The sequence below is a fragment of the Ranitomeya variabilis genome, chromosome 1 (assembly GCF_051348905.1).
Source record: "Ranitomeya variabilis isolate aRanVar5 chromosome 1, aRanVar5.hap1, whole genome shotgun sequence".
Lineage (NCBI taxonomy): Eukaryota > Metazoa > Chordata > Amphibia > Anura > Dendrobatidae > Ranitomeya > Ranitomeya variabilis.
In genome coordinates, this window is record NC_135232.1 from 659,203,021 (window position 1) to 659,228,788 (window position 25,768).

The window sequence follows — 25,768 nt, forward strand, 5'->3', positions numbered from 1 at the left end:
CAATCTTCTCCAATTATTTAGACTATTACATTTTATTTATTTAATCCGAAAAGTAGGCAGTGTTTATAAAAATATACAAAAGATGTTACAAAAGGGGACAAAACCATATGGTATATACTGTACAATCACAAAATAAGAAGGGATAACAAAAGAGAAGTACTAGACCTGATGTCAAGGAAATGGAACAGACCTTAGTGGAGGGGAGCGCTCTGGTTGAAATATTGAATAATCCTACAGCGAATTGTATCTCCCAGAACTGAAGAATAATTATAAGTCACTAAGTGAATTTGGTAGATAAAACGTCACTCCCACCTACCTCCACTTGATGACCCCAGAGAGGGAAGTTAAATGGCCCAAACAAATTATCCACAACCTTCAATATATCTGCCCACACAGAGGTCCCAGGCAGGAGATATTAATTCCCCCTTTCCCATCATGATTTTAGCTTTTCATAGATATGAAACACTGCATATACAGCTGTGGCAAAAATTAAAGGTACCGTCACACTAAGCAACGTCGCCAGCGATCTGTGACGTTGCAGCGTCCCAGGGAGCGATATCGCTGTATTTGACACGCAGCAGCGATCAGAATCCCGCTGTGAAATTGCTGGTCGCTGCTAGAAGGTCTGCACATTATTTGGTCGCTAGGTCGCCGTGTATCGCCGTGTTTGACAGCAAAAGCAACCATACCAGCGATATTTTACACTGGTAACCAGGGTAAACATCGGGTTACTAAGCGCAGGGCCGCGCTTAGTAACCCGATGTTTACCCTGGTTACCAGCGTAAAATGTAAAAAAAAAAAAACACTACATACTCACATGCTTCCCCCGGCGTCCGCTTCCCACACTGACTGAGCGCCGCAAATTGAAAGTGAAAGCACAGCACAGCGGTGACGTCACCGCTGTGCCCTGCTACTGCCGGCGCTCAGTCATTACAGGAAGCGGACGCCGGGGGACGCATGTAAGTATGTACTTACATTTTACGCTGGTAACCAGGGTAAACATCGGGTTACTAAGCGCGGCCCTGCGCTTAGCAACCCGATGTTTACCCTGGTTACCCGGGGACCTCGGCATCGTTGGTCGCTGGAGAGCTGTCTGTGTGACAGCTCTCCAGCGATCAAACAGCGACGCTGCAGCGATCGGCATCGCTGTCGCTATCGCTGCAGCGTCGCTTAGTGTGACGGTACCTTTAGAGACCACTACACTGTATATAAAAATCAGCTTCTCTACATGTCTGACAGCCAGTCCATTCCAGTGTCAGTTGAATGCCAACCAGAGTACACCTCATTCTACTTAATGTGGAAAGTATAAAAAACATTGCTGTGGTGTTAACAATCCTCTTGCAATAGGACAAGCTGGATGGCAAAACAAGTGCTAGTAATATCCTAAAAGTAATAGGAATGAAAAAATAACTTTTAACCATGCCAAAGGAGTTGAAAAGAGTCTTGTGTGAGGAAAAGAAGGGCTCAATTCTGGCTTTGCTATCAGAAGGACACAGTGAGCGTCATGTTGCCTCCATCCTTAAAATTTCTAATACAGCAGTCCATTACAAGGCCAAGCAGCAGACATTGGGGACAACAAAGCTACAGACCAGCAGAGGGCGAAAACGACTCTCCACTGACCGGGATGACCGTCATCTTATTCGAATGTCACTCAGCAACCGCAGGATGACATCAAGTGACCTACAAAAGGAATGGCAAATGGCAGCTGGGGTGAAGTGCACGGCAAGAACAGTTCGTAACAGGCTCCTGGAGGCAGGGCTCAATTCATGTAAAGCTAGAAAAAAGCCTTTCATCAATGAGAAGCAAAGGAGAGCCAGGCTGAAGTTTGCCAAAGTCCATAAGGGTCGGACCTTAGAGGACTGGAGTAAGGTAATCTTCTCTGATGAGTAATTTTCAGCTTTGCCCAAAACCTGGTCTAATGGTTAGACAGAGACCTGGAGAGGTGTACAAGCCACAGTGTCTTACACCCACTGTGAAATTTGGTGGAGGATCGGTGATGATCTGGAGATGCTTGAGCAAGGCTGGAATTGGGCAGGTTAAACTTTGTGAAGGACGTATGAATCAAGCCGCATACAAGGTTATCCTGGAAAAACAGTAGATTCCTTCTGCTCAGGCAATGTTCCCCAACTCTGAGGACTGTTTTTTTCCAGCAGGACAATGAACCATGCCACACAGCTAGGTCAATGAGGGTGTGGATGAAGGATCACCACATCAAACCCCTGTCATGGCCAGCCCAATCTCCAGACCAGAACCCCATTGAAAACTTCTGAATGTAATCAAGAGGATGATGGATAGTCACAAGCCATCAAACAAATAAGAACTGCTTACATTTTTGTACCAGGAGCGGCATAAGGTCACCCAAAAGCAGTGTGAAAGACTAGTGGAAGCATGCCAAGACGCATGAAAGCTGTGATTAAAAATCACGGTTATTCCACAAAATATTGATTTCTGAACTCTTCCTGAGTTAAAACATTAGTATTGTTGTTTCTAAATGATTATGAACTTGCTTTTTTTTTTTGCATTAATTGAGGTCTGCAAGAACTGCATTTTTTTGTTATTTTGACTTTCTCATTTTCAGAAAATAAATAAAAAATGTATTGCTTGGAACTTCAGAGACATGTTGTCAGAAGTTTATAGAATAAAAGAACAATTTACATTTTATTTAAATATACTTATAAAGAGAAAAATCAGACAAACTGAAAATTTTGCAGTGGTCTCTTAATTTTTGCCAGAGCTGTATATTGTTATCCATCTAGCCAATATTATTTTGGGGCTGATGCGCAGACCACACAGTGATGTAAATGGGTTATGTTCGCCACGACACCGAAAATAGACCTCCCATAAATCTGGGACCTATGACTGTCAAAAAAAAAATATTCATAGCTAGAATTTTTAGACGTCTTGTCTGTTCTCAGTCAGATAACCCAGTTCAATTACCTGTTCACAGCAGGTAATCATAATTGAACAGGGGGTCATGTGGAGTGTTTAACGTGCTAGCTATTATTGAAGCCATGCTTCAATGTTCAATATGAAGGGGACACGTCCCCTCACAAGAGATGGTTTTGATATTGCTCTCATTTTACCATTACATTTTTGACATAGATGTAATTTTTTTTTTAACCATGGAGAACAATAACTAGCAATCTCTGCTGACCACTCCTGCTGACGTCAACGGAGACAGAGCAGCTGCTTCTCTTCTACTCTGCACTGTTGACACGGTGTGACTGCCAATGCTATGCTGATTGAAAGCCAGCATCCCGCTGCATAACTGAAGGGAGCTGGCTGTCAACCAGCATGACGTCAGCAGTCACGCATTGTAAACAAAGCAGCCCGGAAGAAGAGCTGCTCTGTTGATGTGGAGCAGCTGACTCGCCAGCAGGAGCAGGCAGTGACTGTTCCAAGCAGGAGCAGAGTAGAAAAGGCAGGTAATTAGCAACCATCAGCCTGTTTTTGTTTGTTTTTTTACTATGGGCCTAAAATTTAAGATAGTCCTAGAAACCCTTTTAACGCTTTTCTTTCATTTACAGCTCACTGCCTTGGAGACCGACCACCGTTGCTAGAAAAGTAGAACATGCACAGTGCTTACATGCTCTGGTCTACTGACCTTGTAAGCACGGTATTGAAGCTGGCCATTATTGCAAAGGTTATCTCCTATTCCTGACAACATTCATCGCACTGCTTAATAGCTAGACAGCAAGCTGTTAACAAAAGAAAAATGTTAATATTTTAAGAATGGCTGAAAATCTGAAAATTTTAATAAAGTAGTAAATTGCAAAAGTGCTTGTGACAAGCCCTATGTAACAGCACTTATCTATGACGATGGGAATAACCCTGTAAGTAAAGGAATTGGCAGCCTGTATAACAATATTAGCAGAGCAAGTAAAGGGACATATTAACATACAACAACAAATCATGTGGTTATGGATCCTCACCTGACCATGACATCTGTGCACATAAGCCAAAGTCGATGCACGATGGTCACGATGCAGGCGCTGGATAGAGCTCAGATGCAAATTCAACATTTAAAGAAGAAAAAAAATGACACTCGAGTAATAGCATAAAATTGTATTATTAAATGTAATTTATTTGAAAGTAGCCAATAACAGATGATTAAAATTTAAACAAGAATTTCTTTAATAAGGTTTGTGACAAGCAGATATTGAGGACAAACAATCATTGAAGCTTCATGTCTCTAAACAAACCATGTTTAGCAACATTAAAAATAAGATGACGAGCTGGTGACGGGACGCGGCATTCCTTATATAACATTAAATATTGAAAAAAGACTAAATGTTCTTACTTAGAAAAATACGGACCCTCCCCATGAGGTCGCATTTCCACCTTGACATCGTTCACTTTAACTCAGTTTGTCAAAAAAATTGCATTTGGTGGAAAAAAAAAATATATATATATAGATCTGGCTATACCACGGCTACTAAAACAGTCATTGCCCTCCTCCCCCCCTTATGTGGTAGCAAAAAAGACGGTTGAAGGAGCCGAAACCTTCAACTATTCTCGTCAGACACACTACAAAGAAAGGTTAATTGCTCTTTTATGTTGGCAGAAAAATACATTTCACCTTTTTAACTCTCATAATAAAATATGCATTTAAAGGTCTTTAGTAAAAACTTTTATTTGTAAACCATTGCTTTAAGGTCAAAGATGGTTACCCCTTCCGGTGGCAGCAGCAGAGCGATAAGGGCTCCGCACACTAGAGGGGTGGAACGAGTGACTTTTCATCTGGTGAGCTATGGAGACACAGAAAAGGCGTGAAAGCTGAAACCACGTTGCGTACAGGAGTGGCGGACAGTCAGCGCTGCGGTGACATCGGGGCGAGTAGTACAGAGTTAAAGATCGCTTTCACCGTACAGTGCTGTAGAGAATGACATATAGTCCAGAGCTCCTGGGGCGGCGTCATGTCCCATGTAAGGTGCCATCCTGGCAATGCAATACTCTGCTTGGTCTGGGGGAAGCTCCCGGCGCAGCTCGTCAGCAGTGATGTAGTTCTAGAATAAAAAACGCAGATTATAGGTTTCTGATTCCTGGGCATCGCCCACCACCATCTACATCTACTTTCACATATGACTGATTCACAGATTAAGAACGGAACTCTACAGGGGTTGACCACTACTTGTGGAGGAGGAATTGAGCATTATGATATGTTGGACTGCAAGGGCACAAACACTGTTCTTGCACGGGCTCCAATTCAGTCTGTGTCCATCCCTGGGAGTACAGAATGTTATTATTTTATAAGGTTGATCATAGTAGGCGAGAAGGGGATGCAGCGCTAACTCCGTGCTGTGCCTCCCTTCAGTCTCCAGATCAGTGGATACTCCAAAAGGTCAGAACACCACCAAAAGGAATAAACCTAGCGATATGCCAACAAAAGCAAAACATCAGTGATCGAATAAATGCCGTGCTTTGCATCACGGATTTCACTGCGCTTTCCAGGACAAATACAATACTATCTATTCTGCTGCATGGCAGATTATCCGCACCCTAAGGTGCCTTGGCAGAGTGATCTCTTCATTTAAGACCTCATTCAGTTATCCGGTTTTCACGTAGAAGTTCCATCCGTGTTTAGCATTAATAGAACACACCCATTATAGTCTAAGAAGATGTTCACACACCCATGTAATTTTGCAGACCGCCTGTCGGCGAAAAAAAATCACTAAGACGCATCATGGATCAAAATTTCCCATACAAATCTATGGGTCCATAAAAACCACAGACGGCACACGGATGCCATCATGGTGTCGTCCGTGATTGACAAGGTAATAGATGGGAAAAGATTTGCAATTTTTTATTTTTGCTTACAATAATAAAATGAAAAAATCACCACACTGAGCAAACCCTGGTGAAAATGTGATCCAAAACTGATGAAAGGATCTGTTTTTCTCACATATGTGAACACAAACCCAGATGTCAAAATGAAGGTGTTTCATCAATAATTTAAAAAAAAATGTAAATGTTGCACCGTTTTCAATATCTCATTATTACTTTGATTACTATTTTAGAAGAAAGGCCAATCCCTCTCTGTCAGCCTCACGCGCTATCAATGGGAGATACAAAATAGAAGTAGGAGAGTGATAAACGGGTACAAACCTTATCACCAGCAAGGACCTTAAAAGAAGCCATAACTTGGTCAGCTGTGTCTGTATCTGTAGTTTCCCGAGACATGAAGTCAATGAAGGCTTGAAATGTCACCACCCCAAGCCTGTTGGGATCTACAATTCCCATAATGCGGGTAAATTCGGCTTCACCCTAGAAAGGAATGGAATAGGAATTATTAGAGGCTGCAGTGTTTGCCGACATCACGGATTCTTCTGTGCCCCAAATTTCACTTACAGCTACCTATACATTCTAGATAACTGTGCACAGAATGATGGATCAATAATACATCCATTACTTGTATTAGGTCATTGAAGTCTTTTTTTTATCTAATGTACATGGACAGCATCAGGTTACACAATTTTACTGGCAGATTTCAGACCTTGAACACAGGGAATCATGACCCCAGTTCTAGTGATCGGCTGGGATCCCAGAAGTCCTACAGATAGGTGGTGTTAAATGTATTTCACCCCTTTAAATCATATTATTTTGGGTGTAATATGGGTCACTTTTTGGGTTTATTATTCTGCTCAGCGAAAATCCAGGATTCTTCCATTAATTATAACCCAAGAAGTGAGAAAACACAATCCACAATACAACGCAGAATGTGGTCAGTATTCCGAAGAACCAGCACAAAAGGTTTTTCTAATGTCTAATGTAATAGAAAAACACTTGCATTGCCCACGTAATAGAAAAGGTCCAGAATATTTTATTACAAGTTTGCCCCATCCCATCAGTTTGTTATTCCTCTGGAAAATGTAGATCAATGAGGCAAAACGCAAATTAGCTTTCCACCAGGGAGAAGAACGCGGCCTCTCAATGGCCACATTTTGTAGGTAGTAACCCTCCAAGTGATTCTCTGATCCTTCTAACATGATCAAGGGTAAATCAACCAAACCGATCTTCTCCAGAAGAAATATAGCTGTCTCTGTTGGGTGCTTTCAGAGGTTGCGCCCCTCATCAGTGCAGAGCAAGGGATTGGCTTGCTGGGCGAGAGGCCTTTACAGGGGTTTCCTTCTTTTGTTTTGCCAGGAAAAACTACCCGAGACAGCGTCATAGCATTCTGGGGGGCTCATACCTTATCAATGGGGGGCAGCCCTTTATAACATGACACTGTCTGACCAGGGACACAATATATTGACAAGCAGAATGTTATCGATGGGCTGAGAATTTATTCACACTATGCCAGGAGGAATAACAGAGGATCTGACCAAATCAGAATTAGAAACAGATGCCTGTCCTGCTGGGAAATTCATTGCAGGGTAGACAATGATTGGGGCGATATTCCCTTCAATGCAATGAGACTGAAACCCCCCACTAAGACATTACAAGATCAATATACAATTTATGGAACATATTTTTTTTCTAAGTTTACTATATTGAAAATGAATTTAATTACAACAATTCTGGACAAAGCAATAAAAAATGACATTTTCTCTTGGTGCCGTTACCCTCCCTATTCATTTGGATGAGTGTTACCGAAGTTGTGAAGTGTATGGAGTGGAACATCACGCACTCTTTATTGGCAGCTCCCAGGTACTGCCAATCAGTTTCTATTAAAGGGGTTGTCTGTCTGGTCTTCAGCTAAAAGTCTGTCACCACTATGTGACTGCAGCCTTCTGAATCCTTACTAGTGCACGCGCCGCTCGTCATCCGGATTCTGCAGGATTGCTGCAGAAAGCGGGCAGTCACATGACTGCAAGTATGAGATACTCCAGGCTACATTCCAACTAGACGTGCTCAGTGTAGCACAGTTCACTCATATAGAGCAAGTCTAGTTGGTGACCATATACAATATCGAAGAATCCCAACCGTGTGCGTTGTGCGTACTGTAAGGATTCAGACAGAGTGACTAAAGATTTTTAGCAGAAGACCAGATAACCGCTTTAAGTAATAGTAGCTGATCTGTATTACCTGTCAATGGCCACTATACAGTATGGTGGAAGGGTGATGCTCCATGCCATACACTGCTTTCATCCGGCTGCTGCCAGAGGGCAGAACAGCTGATCGGTGGGGTGTCTCTGATAGAAATATCTTAATACTGGAAAACCCCTTTAAAACCTATGAAAAAGGTATCAAGGTGGATAGTCTTTTTCGGCACAGTTTTATAATAGTCAACTATGGGCTTCAAGAATGTTTTACTTTACCATGTTGTACCCCATGGAGATAAGACAGGCTCGGAAATCATCACTTTCCAGCATACCAGTCTTCTTCTGCAGGACATCCAGTGTGAAAGAAAGGACAGGATACAGGAAAAGTGTAATACAGATCAAAAACAGGACAGTGAGAAAGGCAAGAAGGAAGAAAAAAGTGCACAGCAAGAAAAAGACACAATATCAATGGAGTTATATACGGGAAGTACAGATGGTAGGAGTTTTGAAAGTGAATAAAAGAGGAATTAGTGGAAATTTGAGAGAAGATAAAACACACAAACATCAAGAAAAAACACATTATTTCTTCTCACTAAGCAGTAAACCAAAACTAGTCCTCAGCGCCTGGGAAGGGAAATACAAGCCAACGTTACACAATGTAAGGGCAACACGCGAGACGCTTCAATACCTGAGGATCGTTTCCAATATCGTAACCCAAGCTGATGAGACAGGCCTTAAACTCCTCTGGGCCAAGCGTGCCGGAGTGATCCTTGTGACAGTGCGTGAAAGTTCAGGTGTCCAGGACATGCCATGCCAGTGGTGGGCAGCAGGGTGAAAGCAGAGGGATCAGGTACGGAAGGGTGGGTTGTGAAGTCAGGGTCATGCAGAATAAGCAGAGGAAGACATGCACAGGGCAGAGGAGAGAAAAAACAACACCGTTTATATTAAGATTTGTGATAAGGATGCTTAACAGTGACTATTTTAGGGTTCATGCACAATGTGTAAACCTCCCACCCACAGTGCAAAAGAGTGATTACCGGAGGAAACGCGTCATATTTTACAGCAACATTTAGTACTCAACACAAACGTAAAGAAGCTATACTCGATATCTTTCCCTTGACCTGGGTGCTCTTCTCCCAGTCTTCTCAACCTCCTTACATCAATTGTACTTTTCAAGCATATTTTGTCCAAGCACAAATTTGCCATAGTTTAAAAATACCAAGCCAACGTTTTGTTTTTTATTACCCCATCCGATAGCCATCAGTAATTATATACAATGTAGGCATTAAAATACTTACTGCTCAGTCTCCTGCCGTTTCCAGCGCTGCTCTAGTCCTCTCCCGCATCATGTGACGACATCGCTTTCTTGTCGGCGCACACAGCAGACGGTTAATTCCTTTCTTTGTGTAAGTCTATGAAAGTCTCATGGACATACAGTGAGAAAGTGACTTATGGTCAGACACAAAGGCTGCTGTCAGTCGGCTGGTCACAACTGCATCACAGGAGAGGACTGCAGCAGCGCTGGAAACGGCAGAAGGCGACAACCACCAAGTGGTTTAATGCACGCAGTGAACCTAACGGATGGGAAAAATAAAATGATGGAGTGGTACTTTAATGTGCTGATGTTGTATGCACATCAGCAAACTCTTGGTTCCCGGAGACGGCTGATCAATCAGTGCATTACTTCATCAAGCTCTAAAAGTTCACCTTCTATTCACACACATGGCGATTACAGGCCAGCCTGTACTGAGAACCATGTATTGTAGGCTGCGGCTTCCACGTGAAAGGAGTTTCATCAAGATACCATTATCCTTAGAAGCCACCATCTCCTACACTCATGCTGGGCGCCTTAGATGTCTTCTCAGCTTCATCAAGGAGAAGAATGATGCTGTTACTTTAACTACAGGTTAATAAAACCCCCAGCAATGAGTAACTGCATTATACAAGATGGATTCACTTCTAGAAAATCATTGGCAGTAATGATTAATGTGATCAAGTGAAACATTGCCGCTACATGTTCTTTGCAGCAAAACGTTAATATATAAATTCTAATTAAATAAAACCCACTGTAGATTACTAATAAGAAAGTGCTATTTATGAGGAGTGACGTGCTTCCTGCACCCTACCCATGTAGATGCATGCATCCTATTCTCATTCAACTTAATCCTCAACTTTATCCCCCCCATGAGCACATGGCAGTGAGGATAAATTACAGATATATATAGGGGTAATCCAAGATTTCTTTAAAGGGAGTCTATCACCCAAAATTTACACTTTTACAGTAACAATCATTTTTTTTTTTCATTTTAAAATCAATTTCATCCATGCTAAAGAAAAACAACTTAACTGTTAACGTAAATGAGCGAGTTCCGTGCACCGTCCCACCCACTTATTTAGACTACCACTCCCATGTTGATTTACATAGTTTTAGTAACATAGTTATTAAGGTTGAAGGAAGACTGTAAGTCCATCTAGTTCAACCCATAGCCTAACCTAACATGCCCTAACATGTTGATCCAGAGGAAGGCAAAAAAAAAACAAATGTGGCAAAGAGTAAGCTCCACCTTGGGGAAAGAAATTCCTTCCCGACTCCACATACGGCAGTCAGACTAGTTCCCTGGATCAACGCCCTATCAGGAAACTAGTGTATATACCCTGTAACCTTGTCTGTGGGAGAGAGGGGGGAGGGAAAAGTTGGAGCTTGACACGCTGAGACATATATCATAAACTGTTGCAATTGAATATAGCTGGTGGGTGCCGTACTGAGGAAGAAGGGGAATTTCCAGCACGTCCATCCAGTTTAAATAAAATGTCTTTTTTATTTCAACATTTTAAAAACCAATTTTAAAAATGAGACAGACTCTCTGCCTGACACGTTTCTGGCACACCATGGCACCCTTAGTCATTATACTTTTCAAGAAAGGCATCCAGTCCCTTCTTAAATTTTAGTAATGAATCACTTATTTTAACATCATACGACAGTACCGGATGCCTATAGCCAGCGCTGTCTGAAGATAAACCTCAGCTATGTGCGAACTGTCCCTATGAAGGAGCAAGAAGTATCACGCTCTCCACGCTGCAGTCATCGCTAATGTCATCCTTTACTGCAGGAGTCAGCACACAAATCACTCTCTCCTCGCTGCGGTCATCGCTCATGCCATCCTTCAGTGCAGGAATGAGCACTCAAATCACTCTTCACTGCGGTCATCGCTCGTGCCATCCTTCAATGCATAAGTGAGCACACAAATCACTCTTCACTGTGGTCATCGCTCGTGCCATCCTTCAATGCATAAGTGAGCACACAAATCACTCTTCACTGCGGTCATCGCTCATGCCATCCTTCAGTGCAGGAGTGAGCACACAAATCGCTCTCTCCTCGCTGCGGTCATCGCTCGTGCCATCCTTCAGTGAAAGAGTGAGCACACAAATCACAAAAATCATTCTCTCCTCACTGCGGTCATCACTCGTGTCATCCTTCAGTGCAGGAGTGAGCACACAAATCACTCTCTCGTGGCTATGGGTCATCGTTTGCGCATCCTTAAGTGAAGAGCGATTTTTCATTTTTTCCTCTCCTTCTTCCAAGAGTCATATTTTTTCTATTTTTCCAGCGATACAGCCGTATGAGGGTTTGTTTTTTGCAGGATGAGTTGTAAATTTGTATTACACAATTCATTCTGCCATACAGTGTAAAGTAAAACGGGAAAAAAAATTCCAAGTCTGGTAAAATTGCAAAAAGAAGTGCAATTACACAACTCTTTTTTGTTTTTTTTATTTTCCATGTTCAATATATGGCAAAACTAACTTGAAAATATGATTCCCCAGGTCCATACAAGTATGCAGATACCAAACATATATTATTGTTTTATTTTTAATGGGGCAAAAGGGGGTGATTTGAATTTGTTTTTACTTTTTATTTTTTACTCTATTTATTAGACCCCTTAGGAGTCTTGAAGCTGCTATTGGTCGATCGCTTGTTCTACACATAGCAGGGCTGCAGCACTTGTATGTATAGCAGAAATCACAGAAGGATCGTAATGACTGGCACGGGGGTCATCAGCAGACCCCTAGCTGTCATGACACGAGATCGCATGATGTACACGCCGATGGGCAGGATCAATGACACGCTCCCTGTCTGCGTGTGTTAAATGCCACTTTCCGTGATTGACAGCAGCATTTTTTAACTGGCTGTTAGAGACATTTGATTAAATCTGCCATGAAGTGCGTAGAAAGATGCAGGCTCAGCGTGAGCCTGCATCAAAGGCAAGGTCGATGACGTACATCATCGGTCATGAAGGGGTTAAAACGTAAATAACTACTTTTATTATTGCACCATTACCTACAAGGCTATGTGGTTAGTTTGAAGTGTAAATTTGGGGTGTTATAGACTCCCCTTAAGGAACAGAGCCACAACAGTTTATAGTTTGCTTCAGGTATTGCAAGTCAGGTGGACTGAAGTGAGTAGGGCCAAATCTGCAGTAACACCCACAACCAACGCACAGGTGTTGGGCCATTTTTGGAAGATGGCAGCCATGTTTTTCTAGTCTTGGAATATCCGTTTGATCGCATACAAAGCTATGAGCGGCTTTCATAAATCAGTATAACAGTTCGCTCCTTCAGTGTATATATATATATATATATATATATATATATATATATATATATATATATATATATATATATATATATATATATATATATATATGTATATATATATATATATATATACACATATACATACTGATTTCATTCCAGCCATTTAAAGCATAACTATGAAAGTACATTGTGCACCTGCAGTCATTCCATTATAAGCCCCCTCTCCTCCCTTATCAGACTACGGACTATGGAAGCATTGAGCTCGCTGAGCAATGTGCTCTTACCCGGTCAAAGTGGTTGAAAGAGTTCCTGAATTCATTCATCTGCTCCTGGCTGATGCCTTTGGCGTCTCGTGTGAGAATCTGGTTTTCTACCTCATTAATGGTTCTGGCAATAGTGGTGAGGAGTTGTTCCCATCCCACACGGATGTGCTACGGTAACAAATAAGCATAATGTTATGGTAAAGTCTCCTGAAGTAGGAGTTAAGGGCACAATGATTGATGCTTAAAAAGAGCCCTTAAATATTAAAACAGATGTATCATGAAAATTCAAATATAGTTGTACATAAAAAGATTTCCTGATGAGGCTATAGTACTTACTATGAAAATCCAAGTCAGAAAGGATGCATCATTTTTAGTGAAAATGTTATTTTCTAATAGTAACACGCTTATTTTATGTTTGAGGATTATACCGCAACACTGACATGGATTTTCAAATTAAGTAAAACAGCTGCATCTGGTCTAAAATTACTTAGGGGGATATTCCCCCATAAATAAGTCCAAATCCAGGGGATAGCTGATAACTTGCTGATCCTGAGACTGGGGCCTTAGAGCTATGCAGGCCTGCCTTAATGGTGAATTTGCGGCGTTTATGGTCTATGGGACTTATGGAAATGTAACATCTTAATTACACAATTTGAACATACACGTTTGCCGCCATTCATTGTTACAGTATTGAAGTTGATCTGATTTTGTTAGCAGTAAGACTAGACTTACCTCCATGGTGTAGTTGGTGTGCTTGTTATCGAATATAAGCGCCTCTTGGATCTGCTGGTGATCACCTTCTAACTGGTCAATCTTTGGTTTGTAGTTCACAATACTCTTTTCATACTGTCGCAAATGATTGATCTGATCTTCTAGCGTGCCATGCATTTCTATAGAAATACGCCCAATCTCCTATGGATGAACAAGCACATGAAATACAATTTATAAGTGTCTTATTTGAAAAATTCTACGCATCAAAAGAACAACCATCCATATTTTGGGACTCTTTACCTGCATCTTTGTTTGTATCCATGGACCAATAACATTGGCCTGTGCCGCAAACTGTTTCCGCAGTCGCTCGTTCTGCTGCTGCCGTGCATGCTCCTCCATTAATGCTTGATCTCGGCGAGGAACCAGCTGCCTTACCTGCACAAGAAAAGTATAATCATAAGAGTAATTGGCAGATCTTAGATTAAACTATTGCTTCTGAACTTCAAGCCTGTGCTTCTGCAAATTTACAGCGAAAGGTTAAAGTTTCCTGTAAGACTAAGAGCAGGTATGGCGCTGCTTAGAAGACAGAAGCAGCTTCTTACTGCTTCTGTCTTCCATACTGCCAGCTACATAGCAAACATTGAAAGTTACGTTGTGTGCAGAAGCATCGGCAGTATCGATGCCTCTATGGAACCCGGTGATTACACACACGATTGCTGGAAGCTTTCACCTGTAACTGGAGCACCAAAGGATACCCCAGTTACGGTAAAATAAAAACTATTTAGCAAGAAAATGGAAAAAAAACAACAAAAAACGTTCCTCATCATCTTTGATGCCCTATTGTGGAGCAAATCGTGTAAAAAAAATTCAATAAAATTCCACAAAAACAATTTAAATTCTATAAATTAAAAACCAACACCACACATTGATTTATGCAGACATTTTCTGTAGAATGTGGCGAAGATCTGTGAAAATCTCATCCATTTTGCTGCAACGCTATTCCGGAGATAATCTTCCAATCAAACATCAAGGAGGAAAAATGAAGAGCTGGATTTGCATGTAAATTTGCAGAGAAAAGCAAAGTGGTGACAGTTTTATACAATGATCCTTCTCTTACAAAATGTTTCAGAAATTGCAACATTTTCAACTAGAAAATGAATGAAGTGAAATAGACTCACATGGTCCCACTTGTTATTAATTTCTTGCGGTGAGATCGTGGAGTAGGGGTTGGTTCCAGACATGTTGACATGGTAGGTCTGAGCAATCTTCGAGACCTCGTTATGTATCCCGAGTATTGCTTGTCGCTCCTTATCGGCTTCCGGAAGGGTCGCCTTGAACTGTTCATGCGCTGTGCTCAGGCCCTGGACAGAAGGGTATATTTAGCATAAGCAGACATTGAGCGGATGGATGGGATTTCGCACACTGTTGGTCATGGGCATAGAGTGAATTGGAGAGAAGCTGGATAAGTCTAGTCTGCATGTGACAATCACATACATACGGTGACGTCTTCGCCCGCTCGCACCGACAATACCAGGGAATTGAGACACAAACTGGTAGATTATGGTAGATTATTTTTGCAATGAGATCCAGAAGCGTTCCTAAAAACAAGCACTTTCACATTTCACTGCTTGTTAAAATCTTCAGCCTTTCTTAACATATCAACACTTTCCTTTTGTTTATAGCTTGTGCTTACAAGATAGACCGCTACAGTGGTCGGTTGCCTTGGTAACTAAGGTAAATAAAAAAGTATTAATATCTCAAGAGAGGCTGCAAATTTTAATAAGCAGTAAATGACAAAAGGGATTGCTTTTACAATAACTATCCAACAATATCCATCAATGAAGATGGGAACAACCCTTTTAAGACACTAATAGCAGAATAACTAGAGGTGACATACAGGGGGGAGATCCCAGCTAGGTAGGTCCTATCGTTCACACGAGAAGAATACATCCTGGTGGGCGATCCAATACTACAGAAATCACACATAATAATAGATCACACAGCTTAGTGTTTGGATCCGGGATACCCCCCCTCCCTATGTATTTCAGACGGATGGATGCACATGGTAACTGAGCAATAAAGAATGAAACACTTGACATTATTTATACAAGGGAAAACTACCAACATCTGATGAAAGAAAAATGGTTACATTTATTTTCAGTAGCCAAATACAATGTCATTTATTTTATCAGCTGAGCCAGAAAAATGTAAATATCTGAAACCGAACTGGGACAGCACAATGGCTCAGTGGTTAGCACTGCACTATATATATACAGGGCAGCACGGTGGCTCAGTGGTTAGCACGGTACTATATATAGTGCAGCATGGTGGTTCAGTGGTTAGCACTGTACTATATATAGGGCAGCACGGTGGCTCAGTGGTTAGGACTATACTATATATAGGGCAGCCTGGTGGCTAAGTGGTTAGGACTGCACTATATATAGGGCAGCCCATTGGCTCAGTGGTTAGCACTGTACTATATATAGGGCAGCACGGTGGCTCAGTGGTTAGGACTGTACTATATATAGTGCAGCCCGGTGGCTCAGTGGTTAGGACTGCACTATATATAGGGCAGCCCATTGGCTCAGTGGTTAGCACTGTACTATATATAGGGCAGCACGGTGGCTCAGTGGTTAGGACTGTACTATATATAGTGCAGCCCGGTGGCTCAGTGGTTAGGACTGCACTATATATAGGGCAGCCCATTGGCTCAGTGGTTAGCACTGTACAATATATAGTGCAGCACGGTGTCTCAGTGGTTAGCACTGTACTATACATAGGGCAGCACGGTGTCTCAGTGGTTAGCACTGTACAATATATAGTGCAGCCCGGTGGCTCAGTGGTTAGGACTTCACTATATATAGGGCAGCCCATTGGCTCAGTGGTTAGCACTGTAATATAAATAGGGCAGTACAGTGTCTCAGTGGTTAGCACTATACTATATATAGGGCAGCATGGTGGCTCAGTGGTTAGGACTGTACTATATATAGGGCAACTAAGTGGCTCAGTGATTAGCACTGTACTATATATAGGGCAGTCCGGTGGCTTAGTGGTTAGCACTGTACTATATATAGGGCAGCACGGTGGCTCAGTGGTTAGCACTGTACTATATATAGTGCAGCATGGTGGCTCAGTGGTTAGCACTGTACTATATATATAGGGCAGCAAGGTGGTTCAATAGTTAGCACTGTACTATATATGGGGCAGCACGGTGGCTCAGTGGTTAGGACTATACTATATATAGGGCAGCACGATGGCTCAGTGGTTAGCACTGTACTATACATAGGGCATCCTGGTGACTAAGTGGTTAGCACTGTACTATATATAGGGTAGCCAGGTGGCTCAGTGGTTAGCACTGTACTATATATAGGGCAGCAAGGTGTTTCTCAGTGCTTAGCACTGTACTATATATAGGGCAGCACAGGTGTGTCTCAGTGGTTAGCACTGTACTATATATAGGGCAGCATGATGGCTCAGTGGGTAGTACTGTACTATATTTTGAGCAGTATACCACATTCCCCCCGAAGAACTACCGTATATAAAGAAACGGAAATATCTCTTCAAATGCCAGCTTACCAAGAAAAAGTATCTGTAGAAGATTCCCTTGCTATTCTCTGCCACAACCCTACAGGGTTTGTAAGGGATTACAAATATATGGCTCATCTATTAGAACAGCAGTGCCATACCAGTGCACAGGTCGTGTGCAGTATTGCATCTCAGTCCGATTCCCTTCAAAAGAGCGGAGCTTTAACATGCACAAGTGTAATGAGATTATTTAAACAAAGCAGCCATGTTTTCTAACGACACATTTAATTTGATGATGGGTTGTTTAAACTTAACAGCAACCTTTAAGGTACCTTCACACTAAGCGACTTTACAACGATAACGATAGCGATCCGTGACGTTGCAGCGTCCTGGATAGCGATATCGTTGTGTTTGACACGCAGCAGCGATCAGGATCCTGCTGTGATATCGTTGGTCGTTGCTGAAAGTCCAGAACTTTATTTGGTCTTCAGATCGCCGTGTATCGTTGTGTTTGACAGCAAAAGCAACGATGCCAGCGATGTTTTACAATGGTAACCAGGGTAAATATCGGGTTACTAAGCGCAGGGCCGCGCTTAGTAACCCGATGTTTACCCTGGTTACCATTGTAAAAGTAAAAAAAAAACCAGTACATACTCACCCTCTGATGTCTGTCACCCCCGGCGTCCACGCTGCTGCTCAGAGCTTCCAGCACTGAGTGTCAGTGCCGGCCGGAAAGCAAAGCACAGCGGTGACGTCACCGCTCTGCTGTTAGGGCCGGCGCTCACACAGTGCAGGGAAGCGGACGCCGGGGGACGCGAATGTAAGTATGTAGTGTTTGTTTTTTTACATTTAACACTGGTAACCAGCGGCCCTGCGCTTAGCCACCCGATGTTTACCCTGGTTACCCGGGGACCTCGGCATCGTTGGTCGCTGGAGAGCGGTCTGTGTGACAGCTCTCCAGCGACCAAACAGCGACGCTGCAGCGATCTGCATCGTTGTCGATATCGCTGCAGCGTCGTTTAGTGTGAAGGTACCTTTAGGCTATGTGCACACGCTGCGGATTACTCTACAGATTTTTCCGGACTGATTTTGGTAAATCCGCACTACGGATTTGCCGTGGTTTTTTTCCCAAAATTTTGTGCGGATTTACCGTGCTTTTTTGGCGGTTTTTGTGCGGATTCCACCTGCAGTTTTACACATGCGGATTCCCATTATGGAGCAGGTGTAAACCGCTGCGGAATCCGCACAAAGAATTGACATGCTGCGGAATAAACAACGCTATGTTTCTGCACGTTTTTTTTCCACAGCATGGGCACTGCGGATTTTGTTTTCCATAGGTTTACATGGTACTGTACAACGCATGGAAAACTGCTGCGAATCTGCAGCGGCCAATCCGCTGCGGATCCGCAGCAAAATCCACAGCGTGTGCACATACCCTTATTGTTTAGACCCCAAAACATGCTGACATTTGTCAGCAGCCATGCTCATATTTGATCATTGTCCTTTATTGATGCAACATAACAATTGGAATACCTGGATCTCCTCAATGGTATGAACAATGAAGGTGTCCTGCAGATCTTCCATCGCTCCTTCCATCCAGTTGTTAAATGGTGCAGCTCTTTTCGCATACTCCAGGTAAAGCTGATCAATGGTTTCCAACAACTTCTCCGTTCTCTGTGTTCAAAACAGACATTATTAGGTCATGATCTTACATATATATCTATATATGGATTGAGAGAAAGAAAGAAAGCGCGGAAGAGCAAAACAAGGCGCGGAAGAGCAAAACAAGGCGCAGAAGAGCAAAACAAGGCGCAGAAGAGCAAAACAAGGCGCAGAAGAGCAAAACAAGGCGCAGAAGAGCAAAACAAGGCGCAGAAGAGCAAAACAAGGCGCAGAAGAGCAAAACAAGGCGCAGAAGAGCAAAACAAGGCGCAGAAGAGCAAAACAAGGCCCGGAAGAGCAAGAGAAGGAAAGGAAGAGAAAGAGAGCAAGAGAAAAAGTGAGAGAGTAAGAAAGTGACAGAAAGAAAGAGAGAGAGAGAAAGCAAGGGAAAGCGAAAAAGCGAGAGAGCAAGAAAAAGAGAAGGAAAGGAAGAGAAAGGGAGGAAGAGCAAGAGAAAAAGTGAGAGAGAGAGAAATAGCGAGAGAAAGAAAGTGAAAGCAAGAGAAAAAGCAAGAAGGCCAAATGGCCATTCATAGAGGAGCCGTATAACAACGGTGTGTGCACAGATCTGTACAGGAGCAATGAGTCTGACATTCATTGTGCGCCTGTGAAGAACCAGATTTTTGCCAAGCAATGTAATGCTTCCATAAGAGCAGCACTCCACACTACAGGATGCGTTGGAGGTGCACAGAGGTACAGTGGGTATGGAAAGTATTCAGATCCCTTTAAATTTTTCACTCTGTTTCATTGCAGCCATTTGGTAAATTCAAAAAAGGTCATTTTTTTCTCATTAATGTACACTCTGCCCCCCATCTTGACTGAAAAAAACAGAAATGTAGAACTTTTTGCAAATGTATTAAAAAAAGAAAAACTGAAATATCACATGGTTGGTCAAAAGTATTCAGACCCTTTGCTCAGACACTCATATTTAAGTCACATGCTGTCCATTTCCTTGTGATCTTCCTTGAGATGGTTCTACTCCTTCATTGGAGTCCAGCTGTGTTTAATTAAACTGATAGGACTTGATTTGGAAAGGCACACACCTGTCTATATAAGACCTCACAGCTCACAGTGCATGTCAGACCAAATGAGAATCATGAGGTCAAAGGAACTGGCCAAATAGCCCAGAGACAGAATTGTGGCATGGCACAGATCTGGCCAAGATTACAACAGAATTTCTGCAGTACTCAAGGTTCCTAAGAGCACAGTGGCCTCCATAATCCTTGAATGGAAGAGGTTTGGGACCACCAGAAGTCTTCCTAGACCTGGCCATCCAGCCAAACTGAGCAATCGTGGGAGAAGAGCCTTGGTGAGAGAGGTAAAGAAGAACCCCAAGATCACTGTGGCTGAGCTCCAGAGATGCAGTAGGGAGATGGGAGAAAGTTCCACAAAGTCAACTATCATTGCAGCCCTCCACCAGGTGGCCCAACGGAAGCCTCTCCTCAGTGCAAGACATATGAAAGCCTGCATAGAGTTTGCAAAAAAAACACATGAAGGACTCCCAGAATATGAGAAATAAGATTCTCTGGTCTGATGAGACGAAGATGGACCTTTTTGGTGATAATGCTAAGCAGTATGTGTGGAGAAGACCAGGCACTGCTCATCACCTGCCCAATACAATCCCCAAAGTGAAACATGGTGGTGGCAGCATCATGCTATGGGGGTGTTTTTCAGCTGCAGGGACAGGACGACTGGTTTTCATTAAAGGAAACATTAATGCAGCCAAGTACAGAGATATCCTGGATGAAAACCTCTTTCAGAGTGCTCTGGACCTCAGACTTGGCCGAAGACAATGACCCTAAGCACGCAGCTAAAATAACATAGCAGTGGCTTCAGAACATCTCTGTGACCGTTCCTGACTGGCCCAGCCAGAGCCCTGACCTAAACACAAATGAGCATCTCTGGAGAGACCTGAAAATGGCTGTCCACCAAAGTTCACCATCCAACCTGACTGAACTGGAGAGGATCTGCAAGGAAGAATGGCAGAGGATCCCCAAATCCAGGTGTGAAAAACTTGTTGCATCATTCCCAAGACGACTCATGGCTGTACTAGCTCAAAAGGGTGCTTCTACTCAATACTAAGCAAAGGGTCTGAATACTTATGACCATGTGATATTTCAGTTTTTCTTTTTTTAATAAATTTCCAAACATTTCTGTTTTTTTCAGTCAAGATGGAGTGCAGAGAGTACATTAATGAGAAAAAAATGAACTTTTTTGAATTTACCAAATGGCTGCAATGAAACAGAGTGAAAAATCTAAAGAGGTCTGAATACTTTCCGTACCCACTGTATATAAGGGTCTGATCACTTGAAAAGATTTCACACAAAAAATCCTCAAAAAAAATCCACATCCATTTGAACAAGCTGAAGCTACTGAACATTTCTGTGCAGATTTTCTGTTGGTTGTGCACAAAACAATTAATGACATTAAGTAGTTGCTACATATTCGCACTGATTGTGCACACAGACACCGGCAGATTATCTCCACGTACTGGGGCTAATTGTCATGCAGACCTACGGCGCTGCAAACAGCACCTCAGTAGCTGAAATCCAAGGGCTAGGCTTTGAGTCCAACCAGTGGTACATATATTCCGGGTCTGTCCTTGGGGGTTAATTTACCATTACAGGCCCATAAAATACTACTTGTGATCCGTCTGATATTTATGCAAAATCTGTTTCTCGGAGCCTTCATCGGGGGACACAGAAAATCATGGGTGTATGCTGCTGCTACTAGGAGGCTGACACTGTGCACAAAAAAGTTAGCTCTTCCTTCGCAGTGTACACCCACCGACTGGCAGTAGGATAATCAGTTAGTGAGAAAGCAGTAGGAGAAGCAACATATAAAAGAGAAAGAAAACACAAACTCAAAGTGAAACAATATAATAGAGTAAACAGAGCTGTTCAACTTGGAAGGGTGCTGTGTCCCCCAATGAAGGCTCCGAGAAACACATTTTATGGTAAGCAAACAAAAATCCTGTTTTCTCTATCGCTTGATTGGGGGACACATGAAACCATGGGACGTCCCAAAGCAGTACCCAAGGGGAGAAAACAGCAGAAAAACTACAAACAGGTCGGAGAACTCACCACCGCTGCCTGCAAGGTCTTTCTACCTAAGCTGGCATCCGCCAAAGTGTAGGCAGGGACACTGAGAAAGTTTTGAGGACATGTGGAGGACCGATTACCGCTCTGCAGAGCTGCAGGGCAGAGGTCCTATGTGTACCGCCAGGAGGCGCCCATTGCCCGGGTAGAGTGTGCCTTAAACCCTGAAGAAGATGCTCTGCTCTGACCCGGTAAGCCTACAATTGCTGTACAGATCCAACAAGCAATCGTTGACCTGGAGGTAGGAAGGCTTCTACACACGAGCCCATGCTCCGAAAAAAGGGGTGGTGCGGCATTAGACGGATAGACGCACATCGCCCTGACCAAGAAATCTGATGAGAGGGTGCTACGGAGGATGAGTCTGAGCCGCACGAAATGAAGGGAATCAAGAATGTTGGACAGAGCCATGATGAGAATGTCGGCAAGGTACGGGAAAAGCACTGAACCTGTGATCCACCGAATGTGCAAAACTGCTGCCACAGTCCCTGCGAGACTCTGGGAGTGGTCGAAAGCCCTAAAGAAAGATGACAAATTGAAAAAGGACCCGCACCTTGCAAAACGCAGGAGACTCTGATGCTCTGAAGAAAAAGGGACATGGAACAAAAAACTCCTGCGGTTCCCAGGAAGCAATTACTTAATGAAGAGACTCCCTCCTGAAAAGAAAGACAGTCCTCCGTTCGGCAAACCTAGATCCATGACGAGTCATGCGGAGGAAAAACCACCAAGACGGTTCCTGGGGGTTCTACTCCTCACGTCATGGGAACGCCTGGAGGAAGATTTAAAGGAAACCTTTTTCCTAACCTGGCGAGCCTGTGACTTCTCTTGGTGGGAGAACTCTTCCGTCGAAGGGGAACGTCGAAAGTGCCGAAACTCACGTGACAAAGGAGAACGGCGAGGCTGGGCCTGAGGAAGGTGAGAGTTCATCCCTCCGGTGGCCTCCTTAATAATTAGGTCCAACTTGGAGCCAAACAGATGGGAACCCTGTAAAGGTAAGCTGGTAAGGGACTTCTTTGAGGATAAGTCCCCCTGCCATGCATTAAGCCAAATGGTCCTTTGGATGGCCACAATATTGCTGGACGCTCGAGCAGCACAAGCAGCGGCGTCCAGTGAGGCAGATACCATGTACTTCCCTGCAAGAGTAATTTGCTCCGCGAGGTCAGCCAATTCTTCCGGTCGGGCTCCAGAAACAATGCCCTGACGGAGCAGCTTAGCCCATGCGGCTATAGACTTTGCCACCCAGGTGGAGGCAAAGGCAGGGCACAGTGTAGCAGAGGCCGCTTCAAAGGCTGACCTTGCCAAGGACTCCAGGAGCCTGTCGTTGGTATCCTTGAGGGATACTCCATCTGGGAGATGAAGAACCGTGTTGTTGGAAAGTCTGGAAACCGGAGGGTCCACAGTCAGAAGTGATCCAGTTCTCAGTGAGCTCAGGAGAGAAGGGATATAGAATACAAAGGCGCTTGCCTTTTTGAAAGAGGCTGGTTGGGTTGTCTAGTTCCTTGGAAAGTAGGTCCTCATATTCTGTATGAGGGGAAAAGACCCGGCAGACAGGGGAGCGATGATCCAGAACTGAGAACAGTGTCAAACATCACACCGTCAGGTAACCGCCAGAATAAAGGTGAAAAAAAGGCCCCATAAAGAGTAGAAAACCCTGAATAAAAATTATTGGGAAGAGAGGTAGGGGGAGGTAAGACTCATCTATCCTCTTCTTTTGTTTTCCTCCATCTTCCTCTATATCTTCTTATCTTTATCTTTCTTTATCCTCTTTCTTTCTCATCTTCATCTTTCTTAACTTGATCTTTCTTTATCCTCTTTCTTTATTACTGGAATCGTCTCCTCTGACACCTCTGGACCGGAATCTGGCGGAGAGAGAGAAAGGGAAATATACCTCTCCATCCTGAAGACATCAAGAGAATCTGAATCTGAGGGACGTCCATGCCTCCTTAAATAGTCAGGCTCTGGTGGGCGAGTGGGTAGAAGACGAGGGCCAGGACAGCATCCGGATCACCTAAACACTTCTGTGTTAGGAGCTGGGGTCCTGCCGGGATACGGGGTGGCAGTACATGCGGTACTCAGTCTCTACGTGGGAGTACAGTAGTGACAGTTCACACTGTATCCCTCCAGAGGTAAAGGAGAAGATCCATCTGTAAGGAAACGACGCACACTGAGGTAGATCTGGGTCTAATGAAAGACCTGTGTCCACCTCCTACTGACACTAAGCTAAAACTGATTGTCCTAGTTACGGTTGGTGGGGTGTACACTGCGGAGAAGGAGATAACTCTTTTTGTGCATCGTGTCAGCCTCCTAGTGGCAGCAGCAGCATACATACATGGTTCCTGTCCCCTCCAATGAAGCGATAGAGAAAGTTTACATATCCCGGCAGAATTTTTGCTTTCTTAGCCTTTTTCAGAGACTATAAATGATAACACCAAAACTTTTTCTCCACTCATGGTTAGTGGTTGGGTGAAGCCATTTATTGTCAAACCGAGTGTTTTCGCTTTTTAAACCGGAGTATGTAAACTTTTGAGCACAACTCTACTATCATCATTTTCAGTTGCCTGCTGCAGGAGCAAAGGTTAGGGGACCCCACAGATCGGCCCAAAATATATAAAAAAATGGATCAAAAAAGAGAATTGCAGCAACACAATAATAAAATGAGAGTTCAGAACTACCAGTGTGAAAGCGACATCAGGAACATTGAGTTCTACAAATAAAACTGGTTCATATTATGCTCAATTGAGCTTTGGGGAAAAATTTGCAGATTTCTTACCTCCAAAGCCTCTCTCCGTTTCTGGGTGAGGGCACCAAGGTTGTCCCACTGGTCACAGATATTTTGGCACCTAGCATTTACACTTACAGAGTCGTAGTAATCCAGTTCACTACATGAAAGTCAAGGAAGCAGAGATCAGCGAGCACCAAAACAATCAATAATGTGTCAAACACTACATGAAACCTCACGAGGCCCGATACAAGTGAGCCGACAAGCCGGGCAGATTACTTGGATTGTTTATTGATTTTTCCATTCATACATTTGTCATCGGCTACAAACTATTCATTAAGTGCTGAATGATGGGAAACATAAACTACCCTATAAATCCGGCACCCAGTCAGCACCTCAATTATTAGCAATTGTCCTCCATTATGAATACCATCCGACACTAGAGTAGGATGAGATGACAGTCGGGGCACGGCCGAGATGTGGGTGTGATGTGCCAGCTATCAAGTGGGTTATAGGAAAAAGGAGCGCAACCTGATTACTGATTGTTAAGGGTCACACGGTTCTTCTCAGCACCGCAGCTATTAACAATACGTAATCAATGCATACGGTTTTGCCTATAATAAATTTGTCAGAATGCAGCCACACACTAACCACTAGTGGTAACAATATAGCGTGCGAGACAGATACCATCATATGAAAGAACTACCACATTTTTTAAAGAAGAAACCCTCCCCCATTAAAAAAGTGTTCCCAATCAGGAACTGCAAGATATGGTAATTGTACAGTGTGAGTGAGTGTGTCTGTAGCAGAACTGTGCGTCTATATGTGCATGTAGCAGAGCTGTATGTGTTTATATATGCATGTAGTGTACATATGTAGCAGAGCTGGGTATGTCTATATGGGCATATGCAGCAAAGTGTGTATCTGGGCATATGTAGTAGTGCCATGTGTGTTTATATGTTCATATGTGGCAGACCTGTGTGTCTATACGTGTATGTAGCAGAGCTGTGTCTCTATAGCTGCATGTAGCAGAGCTGTGTGTGTCTATATGTGAATGTGTGGCAGACCTGGGTGTCTATATGGGCATATGTGGCATACCTGTGTGTCTACATGTGCATGTAGCAGAGCTGTGTGTGTCTATATGTGAATGTGTGGCAGACCTGGGTGCCTATATGGGCATATGTGGCATACCTGTGTCTACATGTGCATGTAGCAGAG

At 43.2% G+C, this 25,768-nt stretch overlaps 1 protein-coding gene across 4 annotated transcripts in view; it reads right to left on the minus strand.

Annotated features, from left to right (window-relative positions):
• Nucleotides 1–4,110: 4,110 nt before the first annotated feature.
• The window catches only part of ACTN1 (actinin alpha 1), a 118,082-nt gene continuing 96,424 nt past the window's right edge, over nucleotides 4,111–25,768 (minus strand). For 2 of the 4 annotated variants that reach the window (XM_077262943.1, XM_077262948.1), the window contains 9 exons: nucleotides 24,602–24,710; nucleotides 18,608–18,748; nucleotides 14,728–14,910; nucleotides 13,850–13,984; nucleotides 13,571–13,750; nucleotides 12,860–13,006; nucleotides 8,671–8,751; nucleotides 6,106–6,264; nucleotides 4,111–5,006 (listed from right to left, as the gene is read on the minus strand). In XM_077262943.1, coding sequence (XP_077119058.1) covers nucleotides 4,848–5,006; nucleotides 6,106–6,264; nucleotides 8,671–8,751; nucleotides 12,860–13,006; nucleotides 13,571–13,750; nucleotides 13,850–13,984; nucleotides 14,728–14,910; nucleotides 18,608–18,748; nucleotides 24,602–24,710 — 1,294 coding nt within the window. In that variant the 3' untranslated portion in view covers nucleotides 4,111–4,847. Of the gene's footprint in view, nucleotides 5,007–6,105; nucleotides 6,265–8,258; nucleotides 8,325–8,670; nucleotides 8,752–12,859; nucleotides 13,007–13,570; nucleotides 13,751–13,849; nucleotides 13,985–14,727; nucleotides 14,911–18,607; nucleotides 18,749–24,601; nucleotides 24,711–25,768 lie in introns of all 4 variants that reach the window. The other 2 variants (XM_077262950.1, XM_077262945.1) reach the window with 2 other exon arrangements.